Source organism: Anopheles gambiae, chromosome 3, assembly GCF_943734735.2.
Source record: "Anopheles gambiae chromosome 3, idAnoGambNW_F1_1, whole genome shotgun sequence".
Lineage (NCBI taxonomy): Eukaryota > Metazoa > Arthropoda > Insecta > Diptera > Culicidae > Anopheles > Anopheles gambiae.
This window is the reverse complement of record NC_064602.1, coordinates 32,566,203-32,584,264: the sequence shown is the minus strand read 5'-3', so window position 1 is coordinate 32,584,264 and position 18,062 is coordinate 32,566,203. Positions and strand designations below refer to the sequence as shown.

The window sequence follows — 18,062 nt, the reverse complement described above, 5'->3', positions numbered from 1 at the left end:
TGGGGTTTGAGGGACATAATTTATTTTAACACTCCCCTTGCTGCCCACTAACCGTCCAAAACATTCCAACACCAACAAACCAACAACGAAAGGATGAAAAATCTGCCAAACACAGCAAACTCGTCCCAATCAATAGTTTTTTTTCGCCTACAAACGGAATTTCAATGCTAGTGATGGGCCTTTTCTGTCTACTTAACTCTCTACCATCTCTCTCTACCCCTGGCAGCGTGGTTGTGTGAGTGACAAATTTACACCACCCAGAAAAACACTAAAACCCTGTTCCTGCGAGCAGCAAAACAACGACCACCAAAAGATGGTTGACCCTTCCAGAAGGCGCTTCCACGGCCTCGGGCAGCAGTGTTCGAAAGCGAACTCCCGGTACCATCAACTTCGGGGACATGGCTATAAATTTACATCCCCTCACTACCGGGGATTTGTACTCTCGAACTGATGCCACTGGATGCTCGAGTCATTCGAGTTCACTCTGCACGGTACGGTAACTAACCGAAAGGGCAAACAGAGTGTACCAGGAGTCTTCTGCTTTCCAATAGGTTAGTTTTTGAGCGTCCCAAACTCGCTCACTGCCGGTACAGGTTTGAATGTGCAGTGGAATGTGGACGGCCAGAAGAGAGGAAAAGGCTAGAAGAACAAATGCCATCCATTTCCTTACCTCTGTTCGGAAAAGCTCTGGAACGTTGTTCTTTGTAGGGATTGAAATGAAAAAAACCAACAGATCACGATTTCTTCGGTAGGAGAGAATGCAATTATACATTTGGTTACAGCAGTCCAATCGTTTCGGAACTAGAAACGCAATGCTGCAGATAGTGCAGCAAAACGTTCATCGCAAGAATGTGCATGCGACAAACCTTGTTAACTGGAGTCCACAGAGCAGGCAAATAAGGTTCAAACAAGTACTGTTTGTTTTGTCAAATGCATAGATTTGGGCGTTCTTATACACCAAGTAACCATTTCAACCATATTAGCCTAAAAGTATGCAATCCTTATAACACATTTTCTTTGTTACATAGCTAACATGCTAAAACAGCGTCTAATACGAAGTTCTTAGTTTGCTTATGGACAAAAATGCCACCTGTGCGTCTTTCTAACAGTGCGAACTTGCAACTCCAGCAAAATACTCTATTACAATGCAGACATCGTCTCAGAGCACTGCACTGTTTATTTTTACCTGCAACGATCCTATTCCTGTTCTAGTTTCTTGTGCACAGAAGTCCTGACTCTATCAGCAGCAAAAATGCACCTTCGCTTCGAAACAGCTTATTGAAAGTAAATATGAAATTATAGTCCCCCATTAAATGCACTCAAGGGCGAAATTACCTTTCCTGCCAGTAAATGACAATAATGCCATTTGGACAATCGGGAAGGGAAAAATCGACTCTGTTTGTATACAAAAGCACCCTTGTTTCTGAACTCCAGCTCTCGCTCACAAACGGGAGTCCTTTTTCCCACTCCCCAACATGGGAATGCAAAAACCGAGATGAATCATTTTCGAATAATTAATTTACAATTTCAATTCACCGTCAACCTTCATCAACGTCGTTTGTTGACCGAAGGCGAACCAACTGATGAGGTGATTTGTAAATTGACCCCACCATTTGGATTCAATAGGCCTGTTGTCCCATTTGTTTGCTATTTAATATTCTTCGGTTCAATTGCTCGGTTCGAGTTGGGAGCGAACGGGAGATTCCTGGCAGACCTACCGTTCTGTCATGGGATGAATTGACCTCTCACACTGCCATACAAATAAGCGGCGGTGGCGATGGATAAATGATAGCTTGGGAATGACAGGATTATTATATGCGTGCGTTATAGTCCCCGGCACTCCGGTTCCTCTTTCTAGTTCACTGTAGCTTGTTTAAATTAATACACCACCCATTAATTATTCTCACCTGTATCGTCTCCTGTGCCGAGTACTTCTGCTTGTCCGCCATTTTCAGCTTGCCCAGCATTGCGTCCCGGGCTGCGGTCGATGGTGTCGGTCGGTTCGCCAGCCTGCTAGTGGAACCTGTGCGGGATGAATGAACAAAAAAGCGTATAAAACACGTGAATTATTTAGTGCTGTTGGTGCGTTGGAGAACATTATTCTACACTTTGTTCTATGCCCGGAACTATTACCACCGTTCCCTGAGAGCCTTCCCTGGGAAACTTGTTGTACTCTTCCAATAGCGAAAACATATTTATTTTGTTTTACTGTGCATGTGTTTTTTTCTCGACCTTCTCCACTTTACTTTACCACAGCGAATGTGACGCTTTTTCCGCTCATACGTTCCTGATCAAATTGATGTGATTTACTACCGAAACCGAAACCCCGCAGGCATCACGTGCATCTCACGACTGAGCTCTACACAGCAACTAAGCCATCTATGATTGGATTTGGTGTGTCCAAGCACTCTTGTGTGCTTGTTTTTCGCTTGCCTCACCGATCCAATCCATCTAACCGCCAATGCAGCAGAACAGTTGCGCCATAACGCCATAACCGACCATCATGTGGGATTGTTTGTGTGTGTTTTTGCAATAGAAAAAGGGGGAGCCGCACTTGATGCAAAATCATTGATGTTTGATTGAGTTTGTGTTATGATAGGAGTGTAATTTTTGTGTCCCTTGTGGAATCGGGAAACGGTGGATAAAAGAAGCATCATGGTTATGATAAACGAGTCATCAAAATATATACACACAGAAGCAAACAGTATGATGAACGAAAAAAACAACAACAACAAGGACTCAACCCTCGACAATGAGCGCGTATGACTCGATTAAAACATATTTTACATACAAGCATCACTCACTTTACTATTCACTCTACTAAGAAAGCTAATGATGAAATGGCGTGACCATGAAAACCTCCCCTAAAAGGGGTCCAAAAACACACTGTTGGAGCTTCCCTTACCCAAACTGGTGGATAAATTATGCAATCCATCGTTTGTCATTGAAACGTTATTAGAAACGATGCAACGCCGCAAGGGTCGAATCTTCCGAAAAAGCGCAAAGCACACGTCATCACCAGCCGGTGGTGGTTGCTCATCAATTATAAGTGTGTATGTCACAGGGATGCAATGATCGTTTGTATTGGTACATTTTCGGACAGAAAAGAACAGAAAATGGACATCGCTTTTGGACATCATAGTTTTTTTTTTAACTCCCTGAACACAAACCGAAACCCAAAAGAGTTCCAACCACCTCGATACAGCAATGTATCGAACCAATGAAATGGATAGCCATTAAGGACGGGTCATACATTGGTCCCTACACATCCATTCGCTGCAATGGGTAAAAATGCAAAACCCCAAATCCATCACAAGCTTTTACCGACACAGCTGTTTCTGTCTTCTAAGAAAGCCTTCCAGATCCAACCAATTCCGACGAAACAGATCGATTTGTCTCTACTAGTGGTGGGAGCTCGGAATCGAACCTACCAGATTCCAATTCTGTGTTCGGAATCAAATCCGGAGCCGATTCCAGAGTTGAGTCTAGAGCCGATTCCGAAATCGGAATAGGTTACGTAATCAGAATTGGCTCCGGAATCGGAATCGACCTAGGAATAGTAATTTGTTCCGGTAACCGAATCAGAATTGACTCCAGAATATTAATTAGCTCCGGAATCCGAATCAGCTCTTGAATTGCAATAAGAAGTTTCAGCAGCAAAATTAGTCCGAGAATCTCCATGAGAATGAATCGTTTACAAATACATTTTCATTCTTTCCTGCAATCAATATGCATCATTGGATCCAAACGTCTCTTCTCATGGAGATGCCAAAATCGACTCAGAATTCGAAGCCAATTCTGATTTTGGAGCCAATTCTGATTCCAGGTCCGATTCTGATTTCGGAACCTATTATGATTCCGGAGCCAAATCCGGAGCTGATTCCGGTTCCGAAGCTGATTCAGGAACTAATTCCGGAAACTAATTCTGGATCTACTATCCGGAATTAATTCCAGAAAACCTCGGAGCTAGCCGGAATCGATTCCGAGGAAAACATCATTTTCCCATCACTAATCTCTACATCTGCAGTTTGGTTTCTGCAATGCAAAACCCTTACCGTCAACGGTCAAGCTTGGTTTCAATCTAATGCTGACCTCAACACTTAGATCCTACCATCCTTGGGGTGGGATCGTCATTGCGACATACCAAAGACACATCTCACACACTGTGAAGGACATGAAGCCAATCAAAAGCCAGACACATATTGAGGATGCTCAAGGGAACGAGAGAAGACCTCAGGAAGGGAAGAAAACTGCGTACAGCGAAGGACGTAAATGGTTCGATATTTATTTAACTAATCAAACGCTCGATAAAACCTCAACACCGCCAGTCGAGATGCGAGCAGGACTTTTGTGATATGCGGCGGCAAATTCTTCCCCATTACCCGATCCAAACCCACCGGCTTATGAAAATCAAATCAAATACTCTAACGAAATGGAGCAAACTTTTGTGCCACACTTACACGAGCGCGCTCCTGCATCGGGCGTGATCGTTGGCGTTTGGTTGGAGTTGTTTGCTGATGGTCCTCACATACCACTGCACTGGCATGTAGAATCTGTACCCGAAGGTGTGAAAATTTCAAGCATCCTTTCACCTATTTGCCTTTCGATTCGCTCGGTGGGCTCTCATTCTGTTGGGGTTGCTGGAGTTCCATGCGTCATGCATTAGCAAACATTCCAATATCATCCTCCTCATCCATTGCGTCCTAAACGTTTCTTCTCCAAACAGAACCAACAACAAACCGCACCAGGCATTACATTTACGTATCCACAAAAACCCCGAACAACAGCACAGCCCACATCATCATCATCATCAGCAGCACCGTAAAGGGCAACAGCAGAAAACCGCCATTGAGATCTCATCATCGCAATGGTCCATCAGCTCTCCTCCCTGGCCCCTTCCCTTTCAGGGTTTGGAATATTGCCAAATGTCGATTGTGCGCGCGGATGAGTCAATATTTGTTCGATTCTCGATTCTCGGGACAGGGAGGCTCGTTCAAATAGCTCGTAAACATATCACTGACATTGAGAGGCCGGAACATCATCATCATCAACACACACATACAGACACTCATTGGACCCTCTGTATTATTTCGGTGCTCCAAGTTTTCATTCCACATTCGCGGGGAGGTTTGCCTGCAGACACACATCTCCAACACACACATTACCTTTCGGGAATGTAAGAATTGTTAGCAAAATATTGGAGAAACTTCATCCACGTGCAATCGAACCAAACAGCAAAGCTTGCCGAGGAAGTTGTGCTGAGAGCAATAGAATTAATTAAATTGCGAAAAATTGACTATTCCCCCGGGGGAGAACTCCTAAAGGGGACTCTACAGAAATTGGGGAACTTCCCGCCGATATCACGCTTCCCGTTTGACGATTGATTCCCAGGCAGAAGTGGTATTTGGGGGCATTGAAGTGATAAAAACATGAAACTTCATGAACATAAGGCCTTTTTTCCTGAGTGTGTTAAGATTCATGGTTAGGATTCCACTAAACCGATAACAGATCCAAACGGCCATGCGGCAGCATTTAGCACAACTTCCAAACAACGGCAAACGACCTAAACCGTACCGTTTTGGAGCTCCGGGAACACATTAACGTGGAGTAAAGTGCTTCTTCTCCCACCCCAAAAAAATCCAAGTGCTACCGCATTATCCTACAGTGGGGTTGATGCGTTGTGAGTTGTTTAGCTTTATTTCTTAAATACATTTGCCACGAAATTCAATTTACCTCCGCGCCCATTCCGCTAGAGCACGCGCGCATACACACAGAGCATCATATCCGATAATGGGCAAACTTTAAAATGCTTCCTAGAGAAAACGGCATCTTCTAGCTGTGAACGCCTGTACACCCGAATTGGTGCAGACAGCGAACCAATTTGCTATCGATTTTCGATTCAAAAAGCCACGACCGAAAGCGAACAACAACGACACTACGCCGCACTCTGTTTGCAAAACCTGCGTCAGGAATTTCGTGGATTGGTGCTGCCAAACAATGCTAACCTCTTGCCAAACACGGTTTCCAATGGATCCTTCTTCCATGCTGACGTGAACCGTGACTGTGCCTTCAATCCCGGGGCCTCCCACAAACATTCCACAGCCGTTTAATTCCACCATCGCGCGGCAGTGACAGAAACAAGATGATCCGACCGATCCAACCTCCCAATCGTTCCCCCAAAAATGCTGGCGTTATATTGAACCATTAAAAATTTTCCTCCCAATTTAAACCTTAAAGAAATCTACCCCAAAATTCCACCACTGATCCAGGCAGGCACAGCACGAGTCACGGTTCGATGCTAACCACTACCGCGCCATCATCATCGTCAGCGGGCCCGTTGGGGGAGTGAAAGCGTTGCCTATTGGCAGGCGCTACAGCACTGGGCGAGTGAATGTGCCTTTTGCCTATTGGCAGGCGCAAAACCTCCAACACTTTAAAGCCTGTACGCAGTGTTCGGTAGTTCGGTGACACGGAGACGCGCCATGCTTATCGTTTGTAGATGATCTTAATGGTCATTGAAGCACAACGAGCTCCAACCATCCCAAACATCCGAAACACGCACCATCGTCCGTACCATTTGCCTGGTGTGGCATGAAGCTGGAGCAACTGGAAACTGTTTCTAGGCTCCAATGGTCCCATTCCGGCTGACTTTCCATTTGGGTGATACTTCCTAAATTATTGTTAATTAAGAGGCCTCTCACTGGATGGTGTCGGGCTCCACGCCACTGACGGTGTCGAAAGGCGGAAAATTACTACTCCCATCCTGAATGCCGCCTCCATCCACCCGTTTGACACTGTCCTAAAAATGATGGAAAACGTGAAAGATTTATTGTATTAAAGTGCGACAAACACCGTCGCGTTCTCTTGCTCGGTAGCTTTACGCGCGATTCCTTTTTCTCTCGTTTTTGTTCGACAGTGTAATGAACTTGACGTTACGGCTTTTCTGCTAACGGATCGAGATGACGTTAGCCTGGGTACCTGGGCTACGTCGTACGTTCGCGGGAAAATGGTAACGTACGTCTACGTATGTTAGTAGTTAAAATAAAAGCTCTGAAGATTCAATTGAAAGAACAAATATGAAACACGTTGCACGTTCCCAGCAATGCACGGCACCAATGAACTCGACCGAACTCATCGTCTAGCTGAACCGACTGCCAGTCTTAACCTCTTCCCCCACACAGGCGTTTCATCTACGAGCTCTTTCAAACCGCCGCCCTGCCAATAACGCAATGTCCTTGGGCAAACTACGTTAAAAGGAAGCAAACGAGCGGATATGCATGGCTGAATGGAACCGGCTGAAAGCGCACCCATTCTCCCGTTTTGCATCGACCCTATGCTATGGACGCGGGCTACGGTGCGCGATCAAAACTGCAACATGTTAACATGCCGGCCGGAATCGACTGCTGCACACAGTAAAATATTAGTGGAAGAAAATATATGAACGAAAAACTGGTCAAAACTTGGGCAATAATGTGTGAAGAATTTGTTCTCGTGTTTTGAGTCTTACGAGCGCCTAAATGTATGCTCCTACGGCTTTTGTTATTTACTAGAGTAGTTGCCTTCATTTCAGAAATAACAAAAACCTGCATTGCATACATTTAGGCGCTCCTAAAACTTATGAACGGTTCAAGCCGCAAGGATACAGTTCGTGTTTTAAAAGTTTAGTGATAAAAAAGTAAAAATAAGGACAAGTCGTTTTCCTTACTAAACAATGATCATATATTCTAACTTTAAGTGGAAATTAATCCAAACTGCACTAAAATAGCGTATTCTCCTTCATTTCTAAAAAAACACTAAATAACTTTTCATAAATTAAACATTTCGCTGCTTCAAAAAGCACCATTGCCGGTGTCTAATTTGACTGCAACACAAAACATTCCACTTTGCCCATTGCACGATGCTATATTTCTCCAATAATTACTCTGCAGCGATTTGCCCCTTCTGTAACCGACGATTCGCGCGCGAGTTGACCACCAACGGTGCTTCCATTAGCCCACCGTTAGCCGAACCCACTCACCCGGGCTGTGCTCTCAGTACGTCAGCGCTGAAAACGCTCCAATAAATTCTAGTTTAATATTTATGAAAACAGTGCGATAAGGTAAAAGCAAATATACATAATTTTCCGGTCCTTTGTCCTATCTTTCGCAGCGGGAGCATTCAGCAGTCCGGAATATCCATTGACCCGCGCAGTCCGCGGCAGTTGCTACTGCTGCCGTGCCAGCATGCCAGCTGACTGAGCTGTGCTTACATCGGACCCTTCTGGTGCTCTCGGCAACAAGCGACTTTTGCAGCGAAAACGGTCGGATACATTTTATTGCAAATATTCAAATTCGCTTCAAAGCAGTCCATCCGGTTGGCTCGCGCAAGACGATACCCCCAAGTTCCGGTTGCACGACAACAACCGCCCGAAAGGAAGTACATTTTATTCCTGCTCGTCGTAAGGACAAACAGGAAAGAGTCGTCCGAAGACAAATGTTGCAAAAATTAGCCACCAACAAGCACAGAACAGGGTGTAATGTGTAGTTCTGTTTCTTGAGACTACTAGCTGTATGTTGTATGTGCTCCCTTCCAAAAGCTAAGCTGGGGGCTGTGTTTCCGCCAGAAGAAACTGCTCCGCAGTGGTGACCCACCCTGATGCTTGGTGAGCGCGGTTGCTGTCGAATAAAATTCACTTTCAACTGCCGCCACACAACACATTTGTCCCTGCCCTCAGGGAGCAGCAACAGCAGTGTTTTGTAGCGGGCATTTTTTTATTGTCTGGCCCGACGTCTTGCCCGACAGGAAACTAAGGTAGCAGGAAAAAAAGCGAATAAACATAAACTTTAAAAGCTGCCCCTTCGGAACCAATAACCTTTAGATTTTCGGCAACCAAGAACGGGGAGGTGTCGAGCCTCGCAACGACCACTTTCTTGGACGTGAGAGCATTTCTCATAAAAACCCCCGAAGTACAATTGAAGTGAAAAACTCTGGGTGCAAAATATTTGCTTCGCCCTTTTATTAGTAGCGTAGGGAAGCTGCCCATTCCATCGGTTGCAATTGCTTTCTTCTCCTTTCATACCCAGCATCATATCGTTCCAGCAGAGCGCCATCTTTCAAATGGCTGGCAGAGGGGTGGAAATGGATTGCATTTTCTGCCGCCTCTTCGAGACGAAACCACGCACGGACACGGGCGGTACTTTGGGCTGCTGTCCCCTTCGTGGACATCACCATGAAATGCCTACACTGTACGCGAGCAAAAATGGCCTTATCCGGCCGACCGAATGGCAATGTTTCTTTATCAAAATCTTGCCACTCGCTGTGCTGTGGAGCTCTGCACGGCTGTCGAACTACTGCTTCGTTGGTGGTAAGTTTTCCAAGCGACGTCTTAAAGCTACACTTCCTAGCAAAAAAAAGGGGGTGGGGAACAGAAGCTTCTACTAGACGTTGCCTGTTTTGCGCTACCGCTTTTGAGGGTCAGAAAAACAGGGGAGGCTTCAATTTGGCTTAGATTTGGAATTGAAAATCGATACTGATTTGCATAACGGGAAGGCTCTGCCCGTGTTCCTGTTGTGAGGTGAAATACGAATCAATGTTGGGACGCTCGAGGTAAGGTTCGTCTCCCAAAGGAGACTTTTATTTGCATCTTAGCAAAGGGGGCTGCAAGTTGTTTCGGGTATAAAGTAGGCCTGCTTGCGTATAGTGAAACTCGCCTTGAATGGTACGACAGTATTGGCAAAAGCCTTGTTTGTTCGTCTTGTTGAACCAGAAAGTTGTATGCAAAACACACACAAACACTGCAAACTACATGTATCGATCTTGTTTGTACTAATTAAAACAGTATTTATGATCGAAAAAGTTGTGTTATGTTACATTTTAAGTTACGTTAGCTTACTAATGTTAGGTAAAACCCAGGTTAAGCTAGAGACGCTGGCAATCTGCCTTTATCGAGGTTCAGTTATCATCAACAACATAATTTGTTACAATAAATGAATACATGTCCAAGACATGATTTTATTTCTAAATTATCTCTCTTGTTAACATATTTCATAAATTAACAGTAATTTATTTTCAAGGGCGCATTTTCTATCGTTTCATCACTAAACTTATCCAATAGTAACTACACTGAGGAATAACTTGGGAACGCATTTTTCAGCAACGCTCACACTATAAATAACAAAAATAATACCAAGTGGAAATGGCAACAAATATATACATGTTTACTGTCGCCAAACTTCCTCTCTCATGGACCATGGATGTCGCGACAGTTTGAAAACTTTTGCCTCATACCCTTGCAAGAAAATACGTTGATTGAATCATTCGTCATTGTGTAATTTATACATTTATACCGGTTTTAGCATGAAAGCTAAGACATATAGTGTAGGTGGTTCAACATAAGTATACGTAAGGATATAAAAGGTTCAAAATGCTATTTTTCTGTTAAAAATTAAAGTTTTTTGTCTTTTTGCTCTATTGGCACATTCAGAAAATTCGCCTGACAGTATGCAATCAATACACCATCTAAAAGTAACGCAGATAATTATAAGTGCATTGAAAAATTTGTAAAAAAAATTGTTTTAGAAAAGAAAATAAATATCAAATCATCTTCTAACTTTGATTAAATCAGGGTACATTAACGTCAAACACGAAACACACTACTTCAAAAAGAAATGTAGTGCATACTTTCAGGCGTTTTACACCGCAAACTCATTCCACCGCTGTATTGTTGAACAGAAGGGTCCCTGAAATCACAGGTTCTGCACCATTGATTACCTAAAACCTGATGCTCGCACAATTACACCTCTTTTGTTATATGTTTCTTTTATATGTGTCTTCCCCATGTGTCTTTTAATTACCCCATATCATAGAAACATTCCAACAGTATATTATTTTCAAGAAACAGCTGAGCCTTCGTTGTAGATTATCATTATTATTATTACAATCGTTACACAACACCTTTGTTCTTCCTTCTACAATATCCGCCCTATGTTTACTTAGCACTTGTAGATAAACTTAATACCATCCTACCTTCCGTTCCAACGCATTTCCTTGTATTTGAACAGGAAAGAAACAGTATAAAATATAATAATAAGACCATCTGTTGCCAGCCACGAATGAGGCTGCTGTAAGTGGAACACCTTCTGCTGCACCATTTTTCCCCGACCAAACATGTATCCCTCATCATGGAATCCCAAGAAGCACACTTTTTTCATCTCTTTTTCTCGCCTGTGCTCAAATTAAATGAACCGTTTGTGGTAATTAAATGAACCGACGCTTCGAACGCTACGCTACACCCTTCCAAGAAAAGAAATCCACAACAAAACATCCGTTTTCCGACACTCTTAACTTTTTGCAAAAACGAGAACACACACCCAACTATAATCCACTTCTGCTCGTGTGGGCGTATTATGTTCAACCTTCTTCGTTTCGCATTAACACCCCGCGGGCTGCCAAGGGGGAAGTGCGCTCGGTTCCGGAACCTTCGCACGCAACCAGGACGCTGCTGGTGTGGGTGTTATGTTACATTTACATGCAATTAGGACATAATTTCCTATGACATATGGGCGTTTGATTGGCAGCCGAAAGCACCTTCCGGCATCCTGATCGGATCGCGGGCACGGGTGAGAGTGATACGAGCGTGCCAAAAGACGCACCAAAAGACGGTCAATGCGTAAGGATGAGAGGGTCAAATGGGAGCGTAATAATGGTACGATCTACTCGCACTAACCTGTAGACTGGTTATTTTGGGCTTCGGAGACATAGTTCTATGATTTTCTGAGGCAATTTAGAAGTTTGTCACTCAGATTGCATACTTTATACTTATTTGCATTGCAAAGTGCCTAAAAGTATGCAACTCGCTGAAAAAAACGATCCAAATTTTAATATTTGTATAGTTTGACATCCCCCGGTCAAGTCCGGTCCCCCGGTGCCGGTCTCGTAGTACAGTCGTCAACTCGTACGACTTAACAACATGCCCGTCATGGGTTCGATCCCCAAATAGACCGTGCCGCCATACGTAGGATTGACTATCCTGCTATGGGGGGAAATCAATTAGTCACTGAAAGCCAAAGCCCACTAGTGGTTCAGGCAGGCCTTGACCGACAACGGTTGTTGAGCCAAAGAAGAAGAAGAAGATAGGTTGACATCTATTCAAGCTTTATAGATGCCTTTCTTTCAGCATCGAAGAAACTAACACGTCTAGCGTCCCTATCGTCCCCAACATAAGCATTCATTTTCGTTGCGTTTCCCTCTCTTACCGAAGAAAAGACATAATTCTTTTCATCGTGCCTTATCTGTACACCGCTCCACCAGGATAGACTGTACGGAGGGAAAGAATTGGCAACAAAACCAGCCCTTGAAAAGGATACATGGTACACAAAAAACGCAGACACGACGCTACATGGAACGGAACCGTATTGTTTACGGGTTACTTCCGGCCTCTACCAGCTTTAGCACCACCAGATTCAGGTCCAAGCAAGGTCATAAAGCTGGCACTGGTTAAAGCCTACATCTTGCTCCTGTATGTTGTTTGAAGCAAACCCAAACAAGGGGATCCAACCATTCCAAAAGAAAACAGAAGAAAAAACGTCTCTCAAGTTCTAAGGACACACGTGCCAGGAACGTGTTAACGGTTTGATTTACAATTGCAGGTTGAGCTGCTTTATTGGCCCCCGAGTGTAAAGGGGATCGGGCCGGCGAAACTCGTTTCCGCTCGGTGTACAAGAGATTTGAGAAACAGTGAAGCGACCTCAAATCTTCCCAAACGTCCCAAACTTGAGACATAAAATCGGAGGAAAAGGTTCTAGTGCCCTGCTGGCCTGCCGAAATAGTTCCCGAAAGCTTCTCATCAACAGTGGGAAAGTAGACGTCACATTGTTATTGTAAAAAGTAGGGTTGCGTACTTATTGCGGACAGGATCTATCCCCCAGCCACCGTGTTTGCATGACCCGATGGCCACGTCGCAAGTATGGCAAGACATAAAAAAAGTACGTGAGTGTCAACGGAATAACCTAAGGATAAGCTGCAGACACAGGGCTTTATCCTTTTTCGTTGGTTCGTGGTGATTGGCGAAGGTCGAATTCCTACTACGAAAACAACCTGTACTCGGGCATGTTCTTGCTTTATATTTTTGTGGGTTTTTTTTGTTCTCAATCCATGACGTGATACGGTGTATTAACTTAATTTAAGCCTTAACCTTTACGCACCGGTCACGTTTTTAATTCACAACAAAAAGCGGGCTCACCCACAAGCCCTCAAAAAAACCCAAAGTTAGCTCGCACGAAAAACTTGGCTCTAGTTCTTCTAGCGTAGCTGCGCAAATTATGACATTTTGTGCTGTGTCTGACTGGCCTTCATAATTTGGGCACTAAACGAGCAACGGTCATTAAACTTTTGCATCCTCGGGAGTGCTCACGCCACAGCAAGAAGGGCTGAAGTGCTATAAAAATGTGTAAGTAAGAGATTGCAGCAGTAGTTACAGCAACAGCGTCTTGGCATAAAAGTACAACAGATATGTTTGTGCTTTTTATTGAGCTCATGGGGAAAAAAACGTACAATAACTTATCTTCTTGATTGTTTCGAGGCACACTAATTGTGTGTAAGAGTGTAAGTGTTTCAAGAAAGGTCGTCCAAAATTGTCTTGCTGACATGGTAAGACAATTAGTGAGGCAAAGCTTTGTCTTCATCAATAAAAAATAAAGACGAACAAATGCACAACATTTATATATTTTACATGTTTCATATCACTGTCCAAATATACTACAACATAGAAATCTATCGGTTTAATATATTTATACCAATGTACATCTATTTCGTAACAAGATACAATGGCTCCGTTCAAAATGTGATAAAACTCACAAAAAACCTTTTTGAAACAGCAAACATCCAATAACATAACATCCAATAAAGGAATACCAATCCGTTGTCAACAAGGACATTTTAGTTATTGCCTTAGTTGCCTTAACTATTGCAACGCGGATTGCATACTTGTAGGCTGTTCAACACACATTCGACTCACAAGGTATGCAATTCGCATATCAAAAGCTTTTTCATGCTATTTTTGCTTTAAAAACGCTTGCTTTATCCCTTTCTAGCTTCATCTGCAGCCAAAAACTAAGCATCACGAGTGCAGGGGGTTTTCTATTTTTTATTTATCAACTAACTGCTAGTTCATTTGGCCTTGTCGAGCCCTTTCCCTACTCAGGGGACTGTTAGAAACCATCAACCATGTCTTGGGGTGGTGAATTTGATTGTCTGGACGCTGCTCATCGATCGATCGCAGAGCAATCGAAAATGCATGCGAAGAATCACAAGACGCAGGAATTGATTTTTCCTAATATTGTAGCAGTTCTTCCCTCACCCCATATGAACTTACAAATACAGGGTTTACCTAGCCAATCCGGCTTCGTCAAAGCGTTATCGGTCGCCGTAAATACTTTTTCGGGCAACGTAAACCCTCAATTGAGCACTGTCATTTCTATTCGGGCCTTGTGAAGTATGAATCGGGCAAAGTACAGAATGAATTGGGCCTACTTTATATTTTGTTACTTCACAAGGCTCAAATAGAAATGACAGTGCCCAATTCAGGGTTTATTACGTCGCCCGAAAAAGTATTTACGGCGAACGATAACGCTTTGACGATGCCGGATTGGCTAGGTAAACCCTGTAAACTGCTACCTTATTTCGCCCAAAACAAACATTCACTTTTGACGAACGCTAGAGCTAGAGCGGAAGAGCGAAAAAAAGCGTACGACACGCACTAACTAGTATCTTCGCCTCGTGCTATACCGGATGCTAAAAGTCGAATGCTGACTTGTTTCCTTCAACGCGTTTCAAAGGTTGCAAGCAATTGCAAGAACACTGCCCCCGCTACAGAGCTCATCAGACAACACAGTCACGTTCGATGCCATACTTGCTGGTCGTGGGACGCCAACCGGCCCCTGTGTCTTCCAAGCGTGCATTTTCCCTTCGTGGACGATTTTTTTTATTCTCTCCTCACAACCGCGCGTTCTCGCTTTTCATCACTTTTATTGACATTCATCAAGACTTGACTCACCAATGCCGGCAAAACCTTCCCCTCCCAAACCGGAAGGGAGCACAGCAAATGGGAGTTAAAAGGAACAGTTCTCGTTACGGGTTCTACCTTTACCTTCTGTTTTTTTTTTTGTGTGTGTTAGCAGACATTTGGTTTCTATTTCAAATGCACAGAAGAAGAAAAAAACAAGCTTCTCCATTACGGAATGGAATAAAACAAAAACTCATCAGTCTAAGCTCCAGAGTTGTCTTTTGCTGCGCAGACATAGAAAATATTGTAATACTATTCCGCTTATGAGCTTCCGGAGCTTCCGTTCTGTAGCGCGTTCTCGATCAAATATTGATGACATGCAAATCTTGAGCATCCAGTCTCTTTGGCTTCACTCGCTTTCGCTCCAGAATAAACATTCCGATGATGCACAACTACTGCCCGCTGCACGGTTGGCAAGCCAATCAAAAGTGAGGATCTCTGTCCCATCGTCGCTCGGTCAAGTCGTTGCAGTCTAAAATTGGATATACGCCTTTTTGCGACCAGCTGGAACTAGTATTTGCCACAGCCATAGCACAATCAGCTGTAATTTTCATGCTAATAAACTCACTGTGGTCGAACAAATCAAGTGCATTCCGATTGATGGCAAGGCACAACACAATGAACCATCAGCAAATCTGCATAACAGTCTATACATAATCCATCAAGCACGGATGCAAATTATGTCTCGTTTCCATCACTATTATATTGTGAGCCAAACGGGGAATGGTGGATGGTCCTACGTGGTCCTCCTACGTCCACCAAGAACGTTCTATAAAATTTAATATTTCCAATTGCCGCATCGTGAAACCAGCTTTTTCACCACACGACACACTACATCCCGCCCTTTCTTTTGATCCATTTTATATATGCTCATTTTGTTTATGGACTAACGAACCTGCAAAAAAAGAACAGGATTGTACAGGATTCTCAAACAGTCCGTAGACTCTCGTCCACTATTCATTAATTATCATAATTGGCCTGAATAAGCTGGCCTACCGTCAGCCATCGTGTTTTATCCTTAGCCAGGACACAATAATCCTGCCACGCTTCTTCTCAGGAGCCGCCGTATCTGCACCGGTCTGCAGCAGCGTTCGCTGTCGCTCTATTTCCTTTTATTTCAATGCATTTTTGTTGTTGTTCATGCTGCAGTAGAGACTACCTTTGGGTTTTTTTTTCTTTTTTTGTGTTCAAAATTTCTAGCCTTTGCACCTTGGTTACCAGATCAGAAAGGGAAACAGACATGGAAAGGAGGATTTTTTGCACAACAATTAAAACAAACTTTACACTGTGCAAACAGCTTGCTCTCCCAGGCAAAACAGAAGCAGACGCAAAAGACGGCGAAATAAGTGAAATAAATAGCACCTCCCGGCAAGGATTCGCTTCGCCTGTTCGTTGTTATTCTGGTCAGTAAAACAAATCCCTGCTGTACCGCTCCGCTAAGCCTGCCCCGAGCAGCAAAAGAGAAGGAGAGTTGTGTTTTCGTGGTGCCGTGACTAGGATACTTACCGTTAAATTTGTTTCTTCATTATCCCACGGTGCATAATCCAACCGCCGGGGTAGGATCAGCATACACACAGACACTCTTTTGCTTTTGGTTGTACACTTTTCACGCCTGAAACACGATACGCGATAAAACACGCAAAAAGCGACAAAACTTTAAACACACCACACCTTTCTTCCTTTTGTTGCGCAGCGCTAGCTTCACTCTTTGCCTTTTTTTTCGTGCGGGCGAAGGTTGGAAGATGTTGGGCCAAATTTTGCACAAATAACGGCCGAACTTTTATTACGCCGACAAACCTCCCCCCGACAAAACTGCGCCTTCAGAACACTGGTTCACTATCACACTGACACGATACGCAATACGCGAGACATTTTCAGGGCGAATGGTTGGCTTTTGCTCGGGATGGAGAAAGACACGTTTGCAAACAAGCGTTTGCACAGATCACACCCTACAGTGACACACTACACACACAAACACACATTTAGGAAATGTATACCTCACAGCTTTTCCCTTCCTATCGCCGAACTGCTGTAAACATGAACACACACGTGATGATCACAGTAACGTACACTCTTACACTCACGAACAAGAAAAACCGCTGAATCTGAAGTTGTAAGAGATAGAGGAAATTCGGTGAGAATTGAAAAGAAGCTGCCTGCCCCGAGCTTAGCACGGAAGCCTTAAAACAAACGAACACAAACGCGAGACACAAACGCGGAACGAGCAGGATTAAACTTTACACTTTCGAAAAGAAAGCAGAAAAAAATGGAGACAATCTCGACTAGAGGGAGCAAAGACACTCCACCGTGGAGGGTAGCTCCATCTGGCGGTTAGTATTGGAAGCCACGTCAAAGCGCCGCGAAATCCCCCATTCACACACTTCGGTTGCTTGCTTCACGGCCCCTTGCAACACCAATATATTACATTCAAAGTGTAGAATGCAAGATTGTAATAATTTTTCACTTTTCCCTTTTTCACGCTGCTTGAGATTTTTCACTTTCACTTTTAAATTCTTATTTTTCTTCTTAAAGAGGCAATTTTTTTGGCTTCCCTTTCCCTGCTGGGTTTTGTTTTGCTTTCTATATCACACTTTGACTTTTTCCATGAGCGAAAGGGAGCGATGGAGCAACGGTGTTGGTGATGATGATGATGTGTGGCCATTTATTATATTTATTGCACTGAAAACATTCCACCACTCTCATACACACACATAAGCACCTACTGATAGGCAGCGCACAGTTAAGCAAGATGAAATGTGTTTTGCCTGCCACAGTGTGACTAATAGAATATTCTCTTTCCGCCCACCGAAAACGCCGAAGCTTCACAACCAACTTGCCAGCAAGTAGCTGCAATCTATTTCTTTAACAGCCAACGAAGACGCCTACGATAGTAAGCCTTCATCGGGTCTGCTCTCTGGAGGGGCAAACACAGACACACACACACAAGCGCTGCCGTTTATTTCGCGCTGATCCCTTTTATTGCCTTCAGTGGCAAAATTTATATCATTCTTTTGCGATGTCT

At 43.8% G+C, this 18,062-nt stretch overlaps 1 protein-coding gene across 1 annotated transcript in view; it reads right to left on the bottom strand.

Moving 5' to 3' along the window:
• The window catches only part of LOC133393581 (1-acyl-sn-glycerol-3-phosphate acyltransferase alpha-like), a 42,206-nt gene extending 25,177 nt beyond the window's left edge, over positions 1 to 17,029 (bottom strand). The window contains exons 1-2 of the mRNA XM_061659120.1: positions 16,547 to 17,029; positions 1,908 to 2,023 (exon numbers count right to left, since the gene is read on the bottom strand). Coding sequence (XP_061515104.1) covers positions 1,908 to 1,967 — 60 coding nt within the window. The 5' untranslated portion in view covers positions 1,968 to 2,023; positions 16,547 to 17,029. The remainder of the gene's footprint in view (positions 1 to 1,907; positions 2,024 to 16,546) is intronic.
• Between the last annotated feature and the right edge of the window lie 1,033 nt (positions 17,030 to 18,062).